Source organism: Haliotis cracherodii, unplaced genomic scaffold, assembly GCF_022045235.1.
Source record: "Haliotis cracherodii isolate W230 unplaced genomic scaffold, xgHalCrac1.p SCAF_8, whole genome shotgun sequence".
Classification (NCBI taxonomy): Eukaryota; Metazoa; Mollusca; class Gastropoda; order Lepetellida; family Haliotidae; genus Haliotis; species Haliotis cracherodii.
Window position 1 is genome coordinate 29,294,074 of NW_027266341.1, and position 16,454 is coordinate 29,310,527.

The following is a 16,454-nucleotide window of genomic DNA, read 5'->3' on the forward strand; positions in this document are numbered from 1 at the left end:
CCGTGAAGATCCGGGTTAGAGCTGGTCTCTGGCAACCCATGCTTGTCCCCCGTGAAGATCCGGGTTAGGACTGGTCTCTGGCAACCCATGCATGTCCCCTGTGAAGATTCAGGTTAGGACTGGTCTCTGGCAACCCACGCTTGTCCCCCGTGAAGATGCGGGTTAGGACTGGTCTCTGGCAACCCATGCTTGTCCCCTGTGAAGATCCGGATTAGAACTGGTCTCTGGCGACCCATGCTTGTCCCCTGTGAAGATCCGGGTTAGGACTGGTCTCTGGCAATCCATGCTTGTCCCCTGTGAAGATCCAGGTTAGAACTGGTCTCTGGCAACCCATGCTTGTCCCCTGTGAAGATCCAGGTTAGAACTGGTCTCTGGCAATCCATGCTTGTCCCCTGTGAAGATCCAGGTTAGAACTGGTCTCTGGCAACCCATGCTTGTCCCCCGTGAAGATCCAGGTTAGAACTGGTCTCTGGCAACCCATGCTTGTCCCCTGTGAAGATCCGGGTTAAGACTGGTCTCTGGCAACCTATCCTTGTCCCCCGTGAAGATCCGGGTTAGGACTGGTCTCTGGCAACCCATGCTTGTCCCCTGTGAAGATCCGGGTTAGGACTGGTCTCTGGCAACCCATGCTTGTCCCCTGTGAAGATCCGGGTTAAGACTGGTCTCTGGCAACCCATGCTTGTCCCCTGTGAAGATCCGGGTTAAGACTGGTCTCTGGCAAACCATGCTTGTCCCCTGTGAAGATCCGTGTTAGAACTGGTCTCTGGCAACCCATGCTTGTCCTCTGTGAAGATCCGGGTTAGAACTGGTCTCTGGCAACCCATGCTTGTCCCCTGTGAAGATCCGGGTTAGAACTGGTCTCTGGCAACACATGCTTGTCCCCTGTGAAGATCCGTGTTAGAACTGGTCTCTGGCAACCCATGCTTGTCCCCTGTGAAGATCCGTGTTAGAACTGGTCTCTGGCAATCCATGCTTGTCCCCTGTGAAGATCCGGGTTAGAACTGGTCTCTGGCAACCCATGCTTGTCCCCTGTGAAGATCCGGGTAAGGACTGGTCTCTGGGAACCTATACTTGCTCCTGTGAAGATCAATCACTGGAGTGTCTGGTCCAGACTTGATTATTTACAGACCGCAGTCATATAGCTGGAATATTGCTGAGTGCAGTGTTAACAACACTTTGATGTGTTTGTCTTCATATGGAAGACTGAATAAATTTTATTGCTTAACTTTTCATGACAAATCTAAACATATACATGATACGGCTAATAGCGTATACAATCAACAGGTCACAGTTGTGACAGACCATGGCAGTTTCTTGATGTGGAACTATGTACACATGGCTGTGCACACAGTAGAATATAATGCGACATAGAAACCTGATATATGATCCTTGCGCTATACTACTGGAATATACAAAGAAGAATATACCCATGGCATACACCTAGAATACATATAGGGCAGTTTCTATAGAGTGGGCATGTTGATAGACAGGACTGGTTTGTGTGTTGACTAAACACATTTAGCGCAAAGATTGTATGTTATTATTATCTGTACCTCTGTCAGGCTTGTCAGAGTGCTGGTGCAGTTATATTTTTATTAATGCCATTATATGGATATTGGACATGTGTCATGCTTAGTGCCAGTTGTAACTTGGTCACTATGGTAACAATAAATCAGTGCAAGTCGTTTCTGTTTGATTAAGCCGCACTATAGTTGCAGTCATGAAACTCATGCTGTGTTTGTTTCTCACTCTAACATATGAAAGGAATAATTATGTATTTGTTATTTCAGATATGTTGATAATGTGTAACTGCTGTTTAGCAGATGTGGAGCGGGGTTGTAGTGTGTAATTATTATCATTAGATTGACATTATTATTATTATTATTATTATTATTATTATTATTATTATGATTATGATGATGATGATGATGTTTGTTCTAATCCATGTAGTCTGAGCTCTAGGCCTGTCCTATGTCAATTAATAATGGTGCATATCTTAACACTAAAACTTTGACACAAATGTTTCGCATACAGACGGACTGAATAGGCTACATTGAAATATTCACAATAAGAAACAGTAGCTATGACTCAAGGACTCATTAAGTTTGCAGTACGAGATCCGCGACGTGGGTGATACAATAGAGCTTGTACATGGGTGGAAATCGGTATGTGACAGGGACAGGTGAACACACACCTACTGCTGTGTGGAGGTAGCCGAAGCAGTGTGGAGTGAGGGAATATTTTTAAATGGAAATCTCCACACTCTAAAACCCTCATTAGCAGCAAGCCCTTTGTCTGACTAGATTCATTATGGAAATAACTGGGAGCCAAGCATCATAGAGGCCAATAACTGGGGAGCCGGCAGGAGAAAGGCCAAGAACTGAGGGCCAGGCATGATAGAGGCCGATAACTGAGGGCTAGGCATGATAGAGGCCGATAACTGAGGGCGAGGAGTGATATAGGTAAATAATTGAGGGCTAGGCATGAGAGAGGCCAATAATTGAGGGCCAGGCATGATAGAGGCCAAGAACTGAGGTCTAGGCATGATAGAGGCCGATAACTGAGGGCTAGGCATGATAGAGGCCGATAACTGAGGGCCAGGAGTGATATAGGTAAATAATTGAGGGCTAGGCATGAGAGAGGCCAATAATTGAGGGCCAGGCATGATAGAGGCCAAGAACTGAGGGCCAGGCATGAGAGAGGCCAATAATTGAGGGCTAGGCATGATAGAGGCCAAGAACTGAAGGCCAAGCATAATAGAGGCCAAGTACTGAGGGCCAGGCATGAGAGAGGCCGATAACTGAGGGCCAGGAGTGATATAGGTAAATAATTGAGGGCTAGGCATGAGAGAGGCCAATAATTGAGGGCCAGGCATGATAGAGGCCAAGAACTGAAGGCCAGGCATGCTAGAGGCTGATAACTGAAGGCCAGGCATGATAGAGGCTAGGCATGATAGAGGCCGATAACTGAGGGCGAGGCATGATAGGGGCCAGTAGGGGGGGGGTGGCCAGGCATGATAGAGGCCAATAACTGAAGGCTATTTTATCCTAAACTTCTCTTCAGATTATACATTAATTGAGAATACCAGGGTAAGCCTATAAATTGACTTGACTAATGTTTTCCTCCATGTGCAGAACTTTATATACAGGCATCCTTACTTTCATGGACTTTCGTTGTGGGTTTCAATTTTAACAATATCTGCATGTCTCCACTAATCTACTTCATTATAAAATAATATTATAACAATGTAGCTATTACTTTGAAAAGATTAATAATGAACATGATGAAAAACTATTTATAACTTTACCACTATGGATGTATCAGTGTCAGCAGTATCATGTATACCAATGTGATTGTACCATCTTATGTTTCAGGAAGTCATTGTTAAAACATATTTCTAGTTTTGTTTTCATAATATGTTTTTTTTCTACTTATATTACATAAATATTGAAACTGAATTGTGCCATATTCTCATTCCTGATTCTGTAGGTACCAAATTACAATATGTTTCACCTTCTGTGTTACACATGCGTCTTTATGACAGTATACTATAGGTACTTGCATCAGTAGGTAGTGATGGTCCTCTGGATCAAAGTTATTAGGTTTGAGCTGTGCAAAACATAGGCTCTATGCAATGAAAAAACATAATTGAATAATGTTTAACTATAACTATTTACAGTTACGTGCCTTAAGTCCATGGTGATTTTTCTGTCATATCGAATGTTAAGTGTCATAAAAGTTTATAATCACCTCCCAGCTGGGCAATATAACTGCTGTCACTCAATACCACCTGGTGTGAAACTGTTTGATACTATGTAGAATATTAACGGTGTAAACATGATAAACCTACATCAGTCACAGGTGATGTGTTAATTCAATAGCAGTCAGTGTTGCATGTTGATATTTGGGACAGTACAAGTTTGTGGATGATAAATCTAACAAAACTTGCTGTTGTCATGGTTGTGGTACATATTGATGAAACTGTAGGTGTTTTTCAGTTTTTTTTGCCACTTTAAAAGGATTGCTGGGAATTTCTTTTGAATAGGATCAAATTTGTTTTTGTAAAAATATTGTTGGTTTTTTTGGTTATAAATTTGACTATTTGTCATCATCCTGGAGAGAAATGCTGGATATTTGTTGGGATACATATGAGATGTTTAATTAAAATGAGTAAGGTTTCCAATATCAAATTTAACGGGGCTAAATCTACAGGTATCCTTGCTCTACTTTGACATGTTTGTTTGTTGTTTTACGCCACACTCAGCAATATTCGAACTATATGACGGCAGTCTGTAAATAATCGAGTCTGGATCAGACAATCCAGTGATTAACATCATGAGCATTGTTCCACGCAATTGGGATACGATGACATGCATCAACCAAGTCAGCGAGCCTGACCACCCGATCCCGTTTGTTGCCTTATACGACAAGCATAGTCGCCTTTTACGGCAAGCAACGGTTCCTGAAGAACTATTCTACCTCGGATCTTCACAGGCCTCTGCTTTGAGAACACAGGAGCAATTCTAATCATCAGGCAACAACCGAGACAGGACCAATAGATGTAGCATACCACTGACAGTGCAAACATTGTGAACAAGAGTGATTTAGCAAAACAAGTAAACGTGATCTCCAACTTACTTCGGTGTCTTATATAAACTCTGTTTTTTTTCTTATGCCTGAGGATTTCTGATGTTCATTAACTTCAGATGGGTTTCTACTAGATTCTAATACACATCTATGCTCTTTATTAAGCAGCTGTCCTGCAAATATGGCAATTAGGCCAATGTAAATTAACTATAATACCTTCATTCCCCTCCCAGAGCACAGAACCTACAATAATGGTTGTTCTTTTATTCTTTTTCCATGAAATACACCACCTGCATAGAGCTACCAAACTTTGTGGTTGACTGGAATCATGAAGGTCGACTGTCCACAGATGCTTTGATCGGTTTCTAAAAAATATGCTTTTTTTATTAACAATAAGCCTACAGTCCATGCTGTCCCACATTCTTAAAGTATTTGCATTAAAGTGTAGTCATTAAAAGATTGTGACCTTATGGAAATGTGACCTAGATATGCATTTGACCAACATCTACAGGAAATGTGAGGAAGTAGGCTGCGTAATTAACGTGAACAATGACTGATATGGAACTCCAGATGAAACACTGGCTGGCATTGATACTGTACACCACTGTATACTTCTCCTGGTACTGTAATCCTGGGCCCGTGAAGATCCGGTGTAGAATAGGTCTTCAGCAACCCATGCTTGCCATAAAAGGCAACAATGCTTGTCATAAAAGGTGACTAATGGGATGGGGTGGTCAGGCTCGCTGACTTGTATGATGCATGTTATCGTATCCCAATTGCGTAGATCGATGATCATGATGTCAATCACTGGATTGTCTGATCCAGACTCGATTATTTACAGACCGCCGTCATATAGCTCGAATATTGCTGAGTGCCTTAAACAACAAACAAACAAACAAACAAACAAACAAACAAACAAACAAACAAACTGTAATCCTTTGTCCACCCTCTGTGGTGCTCAGAGATTTGTGCCAGCCAATTCTAAGTTATAGTTAAAACATGACTGAGGTTTTTGGAAGAAACTGTAAAACCTTGAGCCAGGGTTAGAAAGTTGGCAGTAGATCTATAAATATGCATTGCTAATCAATCAGAATCTAATAGGCCAACACTTTTAAAAGCCAGGACTAATCGCAAGTCAATATTCACCATGGCCACCATACTGGAGACACACCTGTGATCAACTTAAAAATTGTTGTTCTAGGAATGAGCTGCCATTACTGCCAAGGTGCTGTCACTCCCGCCTTGTTTTGACACTGGCATTAGTAGAAATCAATAGCAAAGAAATTAACCTTTTGGAATTTGAAAGTTTGTGAACGTTAGTCTCAACTCCAGTTTAACTTGTAAATCTCTATTTAATGAACATCATTTTGGTAACGTCTTTTCAGAATTTTGAGAACATTTCCTTTCCAATCACATAAGGAGTGGAGGGGGTCCCCTGTTTGACATACTTGTAGGGTGAACTCTAAGATGGTGATTGGTTGGACACGATGGTGGAATGCCATCTGTTCTTGGATGTGTGATCCCAAGGGATGATGCCCTCTCCACCTGGTGAATGTCACACTGTGATGTGGACGAGCGGTGCTGGTGTGTCTGGTCCAGACTTGGTTACACACAGGCGGATCCAGAGGAGGGATCCAGGGGTCCTGACCCCCCTATTTGATAACCAAAGATAGAATGTTGTAGGCAGTAAAATTGTCTGAGAGAAGATTTTTGATATTTTGGACCCCTCCCTTCTAAAAATGCCGGATCGGCCCTTGTTACGCGAAGCTGTTATATGGCTGCGATTGTGATGGCTCAAGTCTTTAACACCCCTGAGTACACTGTACCAATGAAATCTGTGTCAGAGGAAGTTGTGTCTATGTCATGAAGTTGTGTTGCCTGCCACTTCCTTGTTTCATTCCTCTAAGGGGTTTTAATTGTCCTTGTCAAAAATATATCATGAGGACATTGAATAGGGAAAACATTTGGCCAAATAGTCTAAAGAGCTGCAACTGATTGTGCAGAGTTGCATCCCTTCCCCGTGTAAGGATCTGCTGACCTTATCATGTGGTGGTTATCATGGTTGTAGGGTTTGGTAAAAATGTCTACAGCCAGTCTCCACATCCTGTGATGGTTGTCATGGATGCAGGTGTTGATAATTGCAGGTGTTGATAATTGTTTATGACCTGTCTCCACATCCTGTGGTGGTTGTCATGGATGCAGGTTGTCATGGATGCAGGTGTAGTTGATTGTCTATGACCTGTCTCCACATCCTGTGGTGGTTGTCATTGATGCAGGTGTTGATAATTGTCTATGACATGTCTCCACATCCTGTGGTGGTTGTCATGGATGCAGGTGTTGATAATTGCAGGTGTTGATAATTGTCTATGACCTGTCTCCACATCCTGTGGTGGTTGTCATGGATGCAGGTGTTGATAATTGCAGGTGTTGATAATTGTCTATGACCTGTCTCCATATCCCGTGGTGGTTGTCATGGTTGCAGGTGTTGATAATTGTCTATGACCTGTCTCCACATCCTGTGGTGGTTGTCATTGATGCAGGTGTAGGTAATTGTCTATGACCTGTCTCCATATCCCGTGGTGGTTGTCATGGTTGCAGGTGTTGATAATTGTCTATGACCTGTCTCCACATCCTGTGGTGGTTGTCATTGATGCAGGTGTAGGTAATTGTCTATGACCTGTCTCACCAAGGCCACATTAAATAGGTTAAGTTACTGGAAGCAAGATAAGGATGGTTGCTTGTTTTTCTGTTTCTCAGTACAATGATTGTGTGTGTATTACTATGTTGCCATGAACAAGTTAGTTGCAGGTGTCCCATGATCGATTTGACATCTCTTGGTGTATCAGTATTCATTCAACTGATGATTGCTGAGAAATTGTTTATTCCTATTGATTATTTGGAAGCAACTATCACTGAAGCTGTTCTGTAGACTAACATATTGTCCTGAAATAAGGTTATATATATGAGATAAATATACACTCTTCGGTATAGAGGTAAAGTCTCTATTTCAGAAGCTGAAAAGTATAGGTTGCTAGAGTTGAAAAGGGTTTAAGAATGGAGTGGAGATGATTATTTGCAAACTATTCTGCTCTAGGGTATGTAAGACTAGCTGTGCTGCTGGTGCTGTATCTCGTCTGGTGTTATTACCTTGCTTTGTGGTAAGGTGACCCCATGGGTACACATTGCGATCAGTCGAACAAACTCAGGCAATTAGAGAGTCAATTCATTACTTTAATGCCTTGTTCTAAATACAAAATGTAAGTACCAATACAACAGATTAGATACTACCATTATTGAGATTTGGGTGTCCTGTTACCCACGTTAATTGGAAGGCAAACAGTTGTGACATGAATAGTACAAAACCAACATCACCTGAGTTGTTCCATATATTTTCTTCATGTTTCATACATTTAAGTGTCTCAGTTCCTTCCAAAGAGACCTGTGAAGATCCGGGTTAGAATAGGTCTTCAGCAACCCATACTTGCCGTAACAGGTGACTATGCTTGTCGTAAGAGGCGACTAATGGGATCGGGTGGTCAGACTCGCTGACTTGGTTGATGCGTCTCATCACATTCCGATTGTGTGGATCGATGCTCATGATGTCAATCCCTGGATTGTCTGGTCCTGACTCGAATATTTACAGACCGCTGTCATATGTCTGTAATATTGCTGAGTGCAGCGTTAAAAAACAAACAAACAAAAAATGCTTCCAAAGACTTCATTTCAGCATTATTTCTCCTGGACCTTCAGTGCAAGGTATGGTCAGGTAGCCCAGGGGTTAAGGTTCTCATCTTCAGAACTAAAGTCAAGGTTCCATTCCATACATGGGCCAAAATTATAAGTCCACTCTCAGTGCTGCATATCAGTGTGTGATATTGCTGCAATATTGTCGGGAGCAGCATACACCAGCACTCAATAATCCTTAATAATTCAAGATCACTTTATGATCTTTGGTCTGTGACCTCTGCTAATGGGTCTCATAAAAGTGGCAACGTCACCTGTGGCACTTTGGATTATTAAATTTCTTTACACATCACACACATGTGAAATTAATATTGATATCATTGTAGGCGCTGTTCACTCACTCAAATAATATTTATTATGTCATTGATTTAGTATTCAGTTTATTTGTTTTTTCAGCTTGCTAGGGGTGAACTCAAGCAGGTTGACTGGCATGACTACAAGCTTATAGCTGAGGAGCAGCAGCGGAAGGGTGAGTAACAAGTGTTTCACATTCATCAACTGGTGTTTCACATTCACCAACTAGTGTTTCACATTCACTAACTGGTGTTTCATTTTCACTAACTGGTGTTTCACATTCACCAACTAGTGTTTCACATTCATCAACTGGTGTTTCACATTCATCAACTGGTGTTTCATTTTCACTAACTGGTGTTTCACATTCACCAACTAGTGTTTTACATTCACCAACTGGTGTTTCACATTCACCAACTGGTGTTTCACTTTCATCAACTGGTGTTTCACATTCAATAGCAGAATTGCTTAAACAATACCCACTCACTCACATTCACTAACCACATTGTTTCACATTCACAACCAGTATTTCACATTCAACAACAGTGTTTCACATTCAACAAACACAGTGTATCTCATTCAACAGCAACTACAGTATAGTACTTGACTGTCAGATTAACAATGGTGTTTCACTTTCACAACCAGTGCTTTCAACAACACTGTTCACATTCACCAAATACAGTGTATCACATTCAACAGCAACAACAACAACAACAACAGTATATTACTTGACATTCAGATTAACATCAGTGTATTTCTTGACAGTCAGTTTAATAACAGTTTTTCACATTCTCCCACCATATTATTCATCAATCCCAATGTAATACTGCAATACTTGACAGATATTGAACAATACTACAATATACAACAAGCACAGTTAAACAGTGTAGAACATGATAATAAGGCAGAACAACAGTGTTTTATCCTGAACAATTATAGCCTGGTTATAGTGTACTTGTGATATTTGAGAAACATGTTAGGCAACAATGTCTCTCATTCAGCTTTCTAATGTAGGAGTATTGAAGCAACTGGGGTTCTCCCTACTTCAGATGAGGATATATGTCACTGTGACCCAATACCTCTATTGGGTTTGAAATACCAGCAAGTAGCCAGTGGCTGGGTTAAAATCATAGCATGATAAGGGCATGGATAAGATAGATTCCTTGTGCCTGAAGGGGAAATATATTTTAATATATAAATATATAAATATGATCATGGTTATTAATCTTTATTTTTTTATTGAATATGTTGTGATGATGTATATTATCAATAATATGTCATATGAAGCCAGTGTTTGTTTTGTTGTTGTTTAATGCGACAGTCAACAATATTCCAGCTATATGATGCCAATAAAAAAATGTTCTCTAGCAAAAGTAATGTGTACAAATATAATATTAATAAACAAATATGTTTTATAAAATAACCTGGTGATTCAGAAATATTGAAGGATGGTATAGATCTCAATGAAAGAGAAGGAGACATACATTAGAGAAAACAGCTGTGTATTATCTGCAATGTGTATCTCATGACCGTCACTGGGTACAAATATCGATAAAAATATTCTTGCTGGCACACTAACGCTTAAATTCCAAAGTTCTCATATAAAAATCTTTGAGCGTGCCATGTGGCACACTTGTAGGACAATACAGTGCAATGTGGCACACTTTTAGGACAATACAGTGCCATGTGGCACACTTGTAGGACAATACAGTGCCATTTGGCACACTTGTAGGACAATACAGTGCCGTGTGGCACACTTGTAGGACAATACAGTGCCATGTGGCACACTTGTAGGACAATACAGTGCCATGTGGCACACTTGTAGGACAATACAGTGCCACATGGCACACTTGTAGGACAATACAGTGCCGTGTGGCACACTTGTAGGACAATACAGTGCCACATGGCACACTTGTAGGACAATACAGTGCCGTGTGACACACTTGTAGGACAATACAGTGCCACATGGCACACTTGTAGGACAATACAGTGCCGTGTGGCACACTTGTAGGACAATACAATGCCATGTGGCACACTTGTAGGACAATACAGTGCCACATGGCACACTTGTAGGACAATACAGTGCCGTGTGGCACACTTGTAGGACAATACAGTGCCACATGGCACACTTGTAGGACAATACAGTGCCATGTGGCACACTTGTAGGACAATACAGTGCCACATGGCACACTTGTAGGACAATACAGTGCCGTGTGGCACACTTGTAGGACAATACAGTGCCATGTGTCACACTTGTAGGACAATACAGTGCCGTGTGGCACACTTGTAGGACAATACAGTGCCGTGTGGCACACTTGTAGGACAATGCAGTGCCGTGTGGCACACTTGTAGGACAATACAGTGCCGTGTGGCACACTTGTAGGACAATACAGTGCCGTGTGTCACACTTGTAGGACAATACAGTGCCGTGTGTCACACTTGTAGGACAATGCAGTGCCGTGTGACACACTTGTAGGACAATGCAGTGCCATGTGGCACACTTGTAGGACAATACAGTGCCGTGTGGCACACTTGTAGGACAATACAGTGCCATGTGTCACACTTGTAGGACAATGCAGTGCCATGTGTCACACCTGTAGGACAATACAGTGCCACATGGCACACTTGTAGGACAATACAGTGCCGTGTGTCACACATGTAAGACAATACAGTGCCATGTGGCACACTTGTAGGACAATACAGTGCCATGTGGCACACTTGTAGGACAATACAGTGCCGTGTGTCACACATGTAAGACAATACAGTGCCATGTGGCACACTTGTAGGACAATACAGTGCCGTGTGTCACACTTGTAGGACAATACAGTGCCGTGTGGCACACATGTAAGACAATACAGTGCCATGTGGCACACTTGTAGGACAATACAGTGCCGTGTGTCACACTTGTAGGACAATACAGTGCCATGTGTCACACTTGTAGGACAATACAGTGCCGTGTGTCACACTTGTAGGACAATACAGTGCCATGTGGCACACTTGTAGGACAATACAGTGCCGTATGTCACACTTGTAGGACAATGCAGTGCCGTGTGGCACACTTGTAGGACAATACAGTGCCGTATGTCACACTTGTAGGACAATACAGTGCCGTATGTCACACTTGTAGGACAATACAGTGCCGTATGTCACACTTGTAGGACAATACAGTGCCGTGTGGCACACTTGTAGGACAATGCAGTGCCGTGTGGCACACTTGTAGGACAATACAGTGCCGTGTGTCACACTTGTAGGACAATACAGTGCCGTATGTCACACTTGTAGGACAATACAGTGCCGTGTGGCACACTTGTAGGACAATGCAGTGCCGTGTGGCACACTTGTAGGACAATACAGCGCCGTGTGTCACACTTGTAGGACAATACAGTGCCATGTGGCACACTTGTAGGACAATACAGTGCCGTGTGGCACACTTGTAGGACAATACAGTGCCGTGTGTCACACATGTAAGACAATACAGTGCCATGTGGCACACTTGTAGGACAATACAGTGCCGTGTGGCACACTTGTAGGACAATACAGTGCCATGTGTCACACTTGTAGGACAATGCAGTGCCATGTGTCACACTTGTAGGACAATACAGTGCCACATGGCACACTTGTAGGACAATACAGTGCCGTGTGTCACACATGTAAGACAATACAGTGCCATGTGGCACACTTGTAGGACAATACAGTGCCATGTGGCACACTTGTAGGACAATACAGTGCCGTGTGTCACACATGTAAGACAATACAGTGCCATGTGGCACACTTGTAGGACAATACAGTGCCGTGTGTCACACTTGTAGGACAATACAGTGCCGTGTGGCACACATGTAAGACAATACAGTGCCATGTGGCACACTTGTAGGACAATACAGTGCCGTGTGTCACACTTGTAGGACAATACAGTGCCATGTGTCACACTTGTAGGACAATACAGTGCCGTATGTCACACTTGTAGGACAATGCAGTGCCGTGTGGCACACTTGTAGGACAATACAGTGCCGTATGTCACACTTGTAGGACAATACAGTGCCGTATGTCACACTTGTAGGACAATACAGTGCCGTATGTCACACTTGTAGGACAATACAGTGCCGTGTGGCACACTTGTAGGACAATGCAGTGCCGTGTGGCACACTTGTAGGACAATACAGTGCCGTGTGTCACACTTGTAGGACAATACAGTGCCATGTGGCACACTTGTAGGACAATACAGTGCCGTGTGGCACACTTGTAGGACAATACAGTGCCGTGTGTCACACATGTAAGACAATACAGTGCCATGTGGCACACTTGTAGGACAATACAGTGCCGTGTGTCACACTTGTAGGACAATACAGTGCCGTGTGGCACACATGTAAGACAATACAGTGCCATGTGGCACACTTGTAGGACAATACAGTGCCGTGTGTCACACTTGTAGGACAATACAGTGCCATGTGGCACACTTGTAGGACAATACAGTGCCGTGTGTCACACTTGTAGGACAATACAGTGCCATGTGGCACACTTGTAGGACAATACAGTGCCGTATGTCACACTTGTAGGACAATGCAGTGCCGTGTGGCACACTTGTAGGACAATACAGTGCCGTATGTCACACTTGTAGGACAATACAGTGCCGTATGTCACACTTGTAGGACAATACAGTGCCGTATGTCACACTTGTAGGACAATACAGTGCCGTGTGGCACACTTGTAGGACAATGCAGTGCCGTGTGGCACACTTGTAGGACAATACAGTGCCGTGTGTCACACTTGTAGGACAATACAGTGCCGTATGTCACACTTGTAGGACAATACAGTGCCGTGTGGCACACTTGTAGGACAATGCAGTGCCGTGTGGCACACTTGTAGGACAATACAGCGCCGTGTGTCACACTTGTAGGACAATACAGTGCCATGTGGCACACTTGTAGGACAATACAGTGCCGTGTGGCACACTTGTAGGACAATACAGTGCCGTGTGTCACACATGTAAGACAATACAGTGCCATGTGGCACACTTGTAGGACAATACAGTGCCGTGTGGCACACTTGTAGGACAATACAGTGCCATGTGTCACACTTGTAGGACAATGCAGTGCCATGTGTCACACTTGTAGGACAATACAGTGCCACATGGCACACTTGTAGGACAATACAGTGCCGTGTGTCACACATGTAAGACAATACAGTGCCATGTGGCACACTTGTAGGACAATACAGTGCCATGTGGCACACTTGTAGGACAATACAGTGCCGTGTGTCACACATGTAAGACAATACAGTGCCATGTGGCACACTTGTAGGACAATACAGTGCCGTGTGTCACACTTGTAGGACAATACAGTGCCGTGTGGCACACATGTAAGACAATACAGTGCCATGTGGCACACTTGTAGGACAATACAGTGCCGTGTGTCACACTTGTAGGACAATACAGTGCCATGTGGCACACTTGTAGGACAATACAGTGCCGTATGTCACACTTGTAGGACAATGCAGTGCCGTGTGGCACACTTGTAGGACAATACAGTGCCGTATGTCACACTTGTAGGACAATACAGTGCCGTATGTCACACTTGTAGGACAATACAGTGCCGTATGTCACACTTGTAGGACAATACAGTGCCGTGTGGCACACTTGTAGGACAATGCAGTGCCGTGTGGCACACTTGTAGGACAATACAGTGCCGTGTGTCACACTTGTAGGACAATACAGTGCCGTGTGGCACACTTGTAGGACAATACAGTGCCATGTGGCACACTTGTAGGACAATACAGTGCCGTGTGTCACACATGTAAGACAATACAGTGCCATGTGGCACACTTGTAGGACAATACAGTGCCATGTGGCACACTTGTAGGACAATACAGTGCCGTGTGTCACACATGTAAGACAATACAGTGCCATGTGGCACACTTGTAGGACAATACAGTGCCGTGTGTCACACTTGTAGGACAATACAGTGCCGTGTGGCACACATGTAAGACAATACAGTGCCATGTGGCACACTTGTAGGACAATACAGTGCCGTGTGTCACACTTGTAGGACAATACAGTGCCATGTGTCACACTTGTAGGACAATACAGTGCCGTGTGTCACACTTGTAGGACAATACAGTGCCGTGTGGCACACATGTAAGACAATACAGTGCCATGTGGCACACTTGTAGGACAATACAGTGCCATGTGGCACACTTGTAGGTCAATACAGTGCCGTATGTCACACTTGTAGGACAATGCAGTGCCGTGTGGCACACTTGTAGGACAATACAGTGCCGTATGTCACACTTGTAGGACAATACAGTGCCGTATGTCACACTTGTAGGACAATACAGTGCCGTATGTCACACTTGTAGGACAATACAGTGCCGTGTGGCACACTTGTAGGACAATGCAGTGCCGTGTGGCACACTTGTAGGACAATACAGTGCCGTGTGTCACACTTGTAGGACAATACAGTGCCATGTGGCACACTTGTAGGACAATACAGTGCCGTGTGGCACACTTGTAGGACAATACAGTGCCGTGTGTCACACATGTAAGACAATACAGTGCCATGTGGCACACTTGTAGGACAATACAGTGCCGTGTGTCACACTTGTAGGACAATGCAGTGCCCTACTGTCCTCTGTCATCAACACAACCAGAATAGGGTGTTGGAGATCAGGTATGTCTGCCTTACAATGGAACAGTGGTTGGCTCCAGGCTGGATGGAAGGCATGTAGGGTCTAGAGCTGTAACATTGCTGTATGTAGAACCCATTCCACCTGTCCAGTGTTAATGGAGCTGAATCTCAAGCTGACAATCTTTCCATCATATGTATAAAAGCTGTAAAGATCATAAAATTTGTAAAAAAAATGGAAAGATAGTTTCAATGCTCTTAAAGATAATCCCTTTGACAAGTTGACATGATTTTATGGCAGTTTTTGTATTATGGATGGCTTTAAAGTAAGGAGTGAAATTAATCATGTTCATTCTTTTGTGAAAAAAGGAACTGCTCGATGTGTCATTTTGACAGTTATAATGACTTATGTGATTGCTCCATGTCAGCTGGTAAAGTGGTGGTGTCATGTTCTCACTTTCTGCTCTATTACCTATGTTGAAAAACATAGAAAGCATGCAACCTGTGAAGATACGGGTAAGAATTGGTCTTTAGCAACCCATGCTCATCGTAAGAAGCAATTATGCTTGTCGTAAGAGGCGACTAACGGGGTCTGGTGGTCAGGCTCGCTGACTTGGTTGATGCATGCCATTGTATCCCAATTGTGTAGATGCTCATGATGTCAATCACTGGATTGTCAGGTCCAGACTTGATTATTTACAGACCTCTGTCATATAGCTGGAATATTGCTGAGTGCAGCACAAAACAACAAACAAACTAAAATCTAAAGTATGCATAGGTATTACAGAGATTTATCTCGTCCAACTCAGAGGCTGATATTTGGCCCCAAGTCTGCTAGAATTGTCAATAAAAACTCCCAAATTGGAATTAAAGTTTCTCCATTTCATGTTAATATGTTTAGAACTAATGTCATGGCTATGTAGAGGTGACTTGTACTTCACTGGTAACATGACCAATTAACCAGGAACAGGAAGATGTTTTAATGCTTAGTTTCACATTATTGCAATGTTCAAATACCTCTGAATTTAGGGAAGTTGGAACTAAAATAAATCCCAATTTTGAACAAGATTATGATATTTTCCAATTTGCCTGCCAAAAGTCTTGACTGAGAATTTAGGCAGAGGGATGTTTGAGAGGGTTGATTGCCCGAATGCCAGCGGCCTGTAAATAATCAAGTCTTGACCAGGCAATCCAGTGATTGACATCATGAGCATC

At 43.1% G+C, this 16,454-nt stretch overlaps 1 protein-coding gene across 1 annotated transcript in view; it reads left to right on the forward strand.

Moving 5' to 3' along the window:
• LOC139450748 (putative polypeptide N-acetylgalactosaminyltransferase 10) overlaps positions 1-16,454 on the forward strand; it is a 47,054-nt gene that overhangs the window by 5,063 nt on the left and 25,537 nt on the right. Inside the window, exon 2 of the mRNA XM_071232570.1 lies at positions 8,728-8,800. Within this exon, the coding sequence (XP_071088671.1) occupies positions 8,728-8,800 (73 nt within the window). The remainder of the gene's footprint in view (positions 1-8,727; positions 8,801-16,454) is intronic.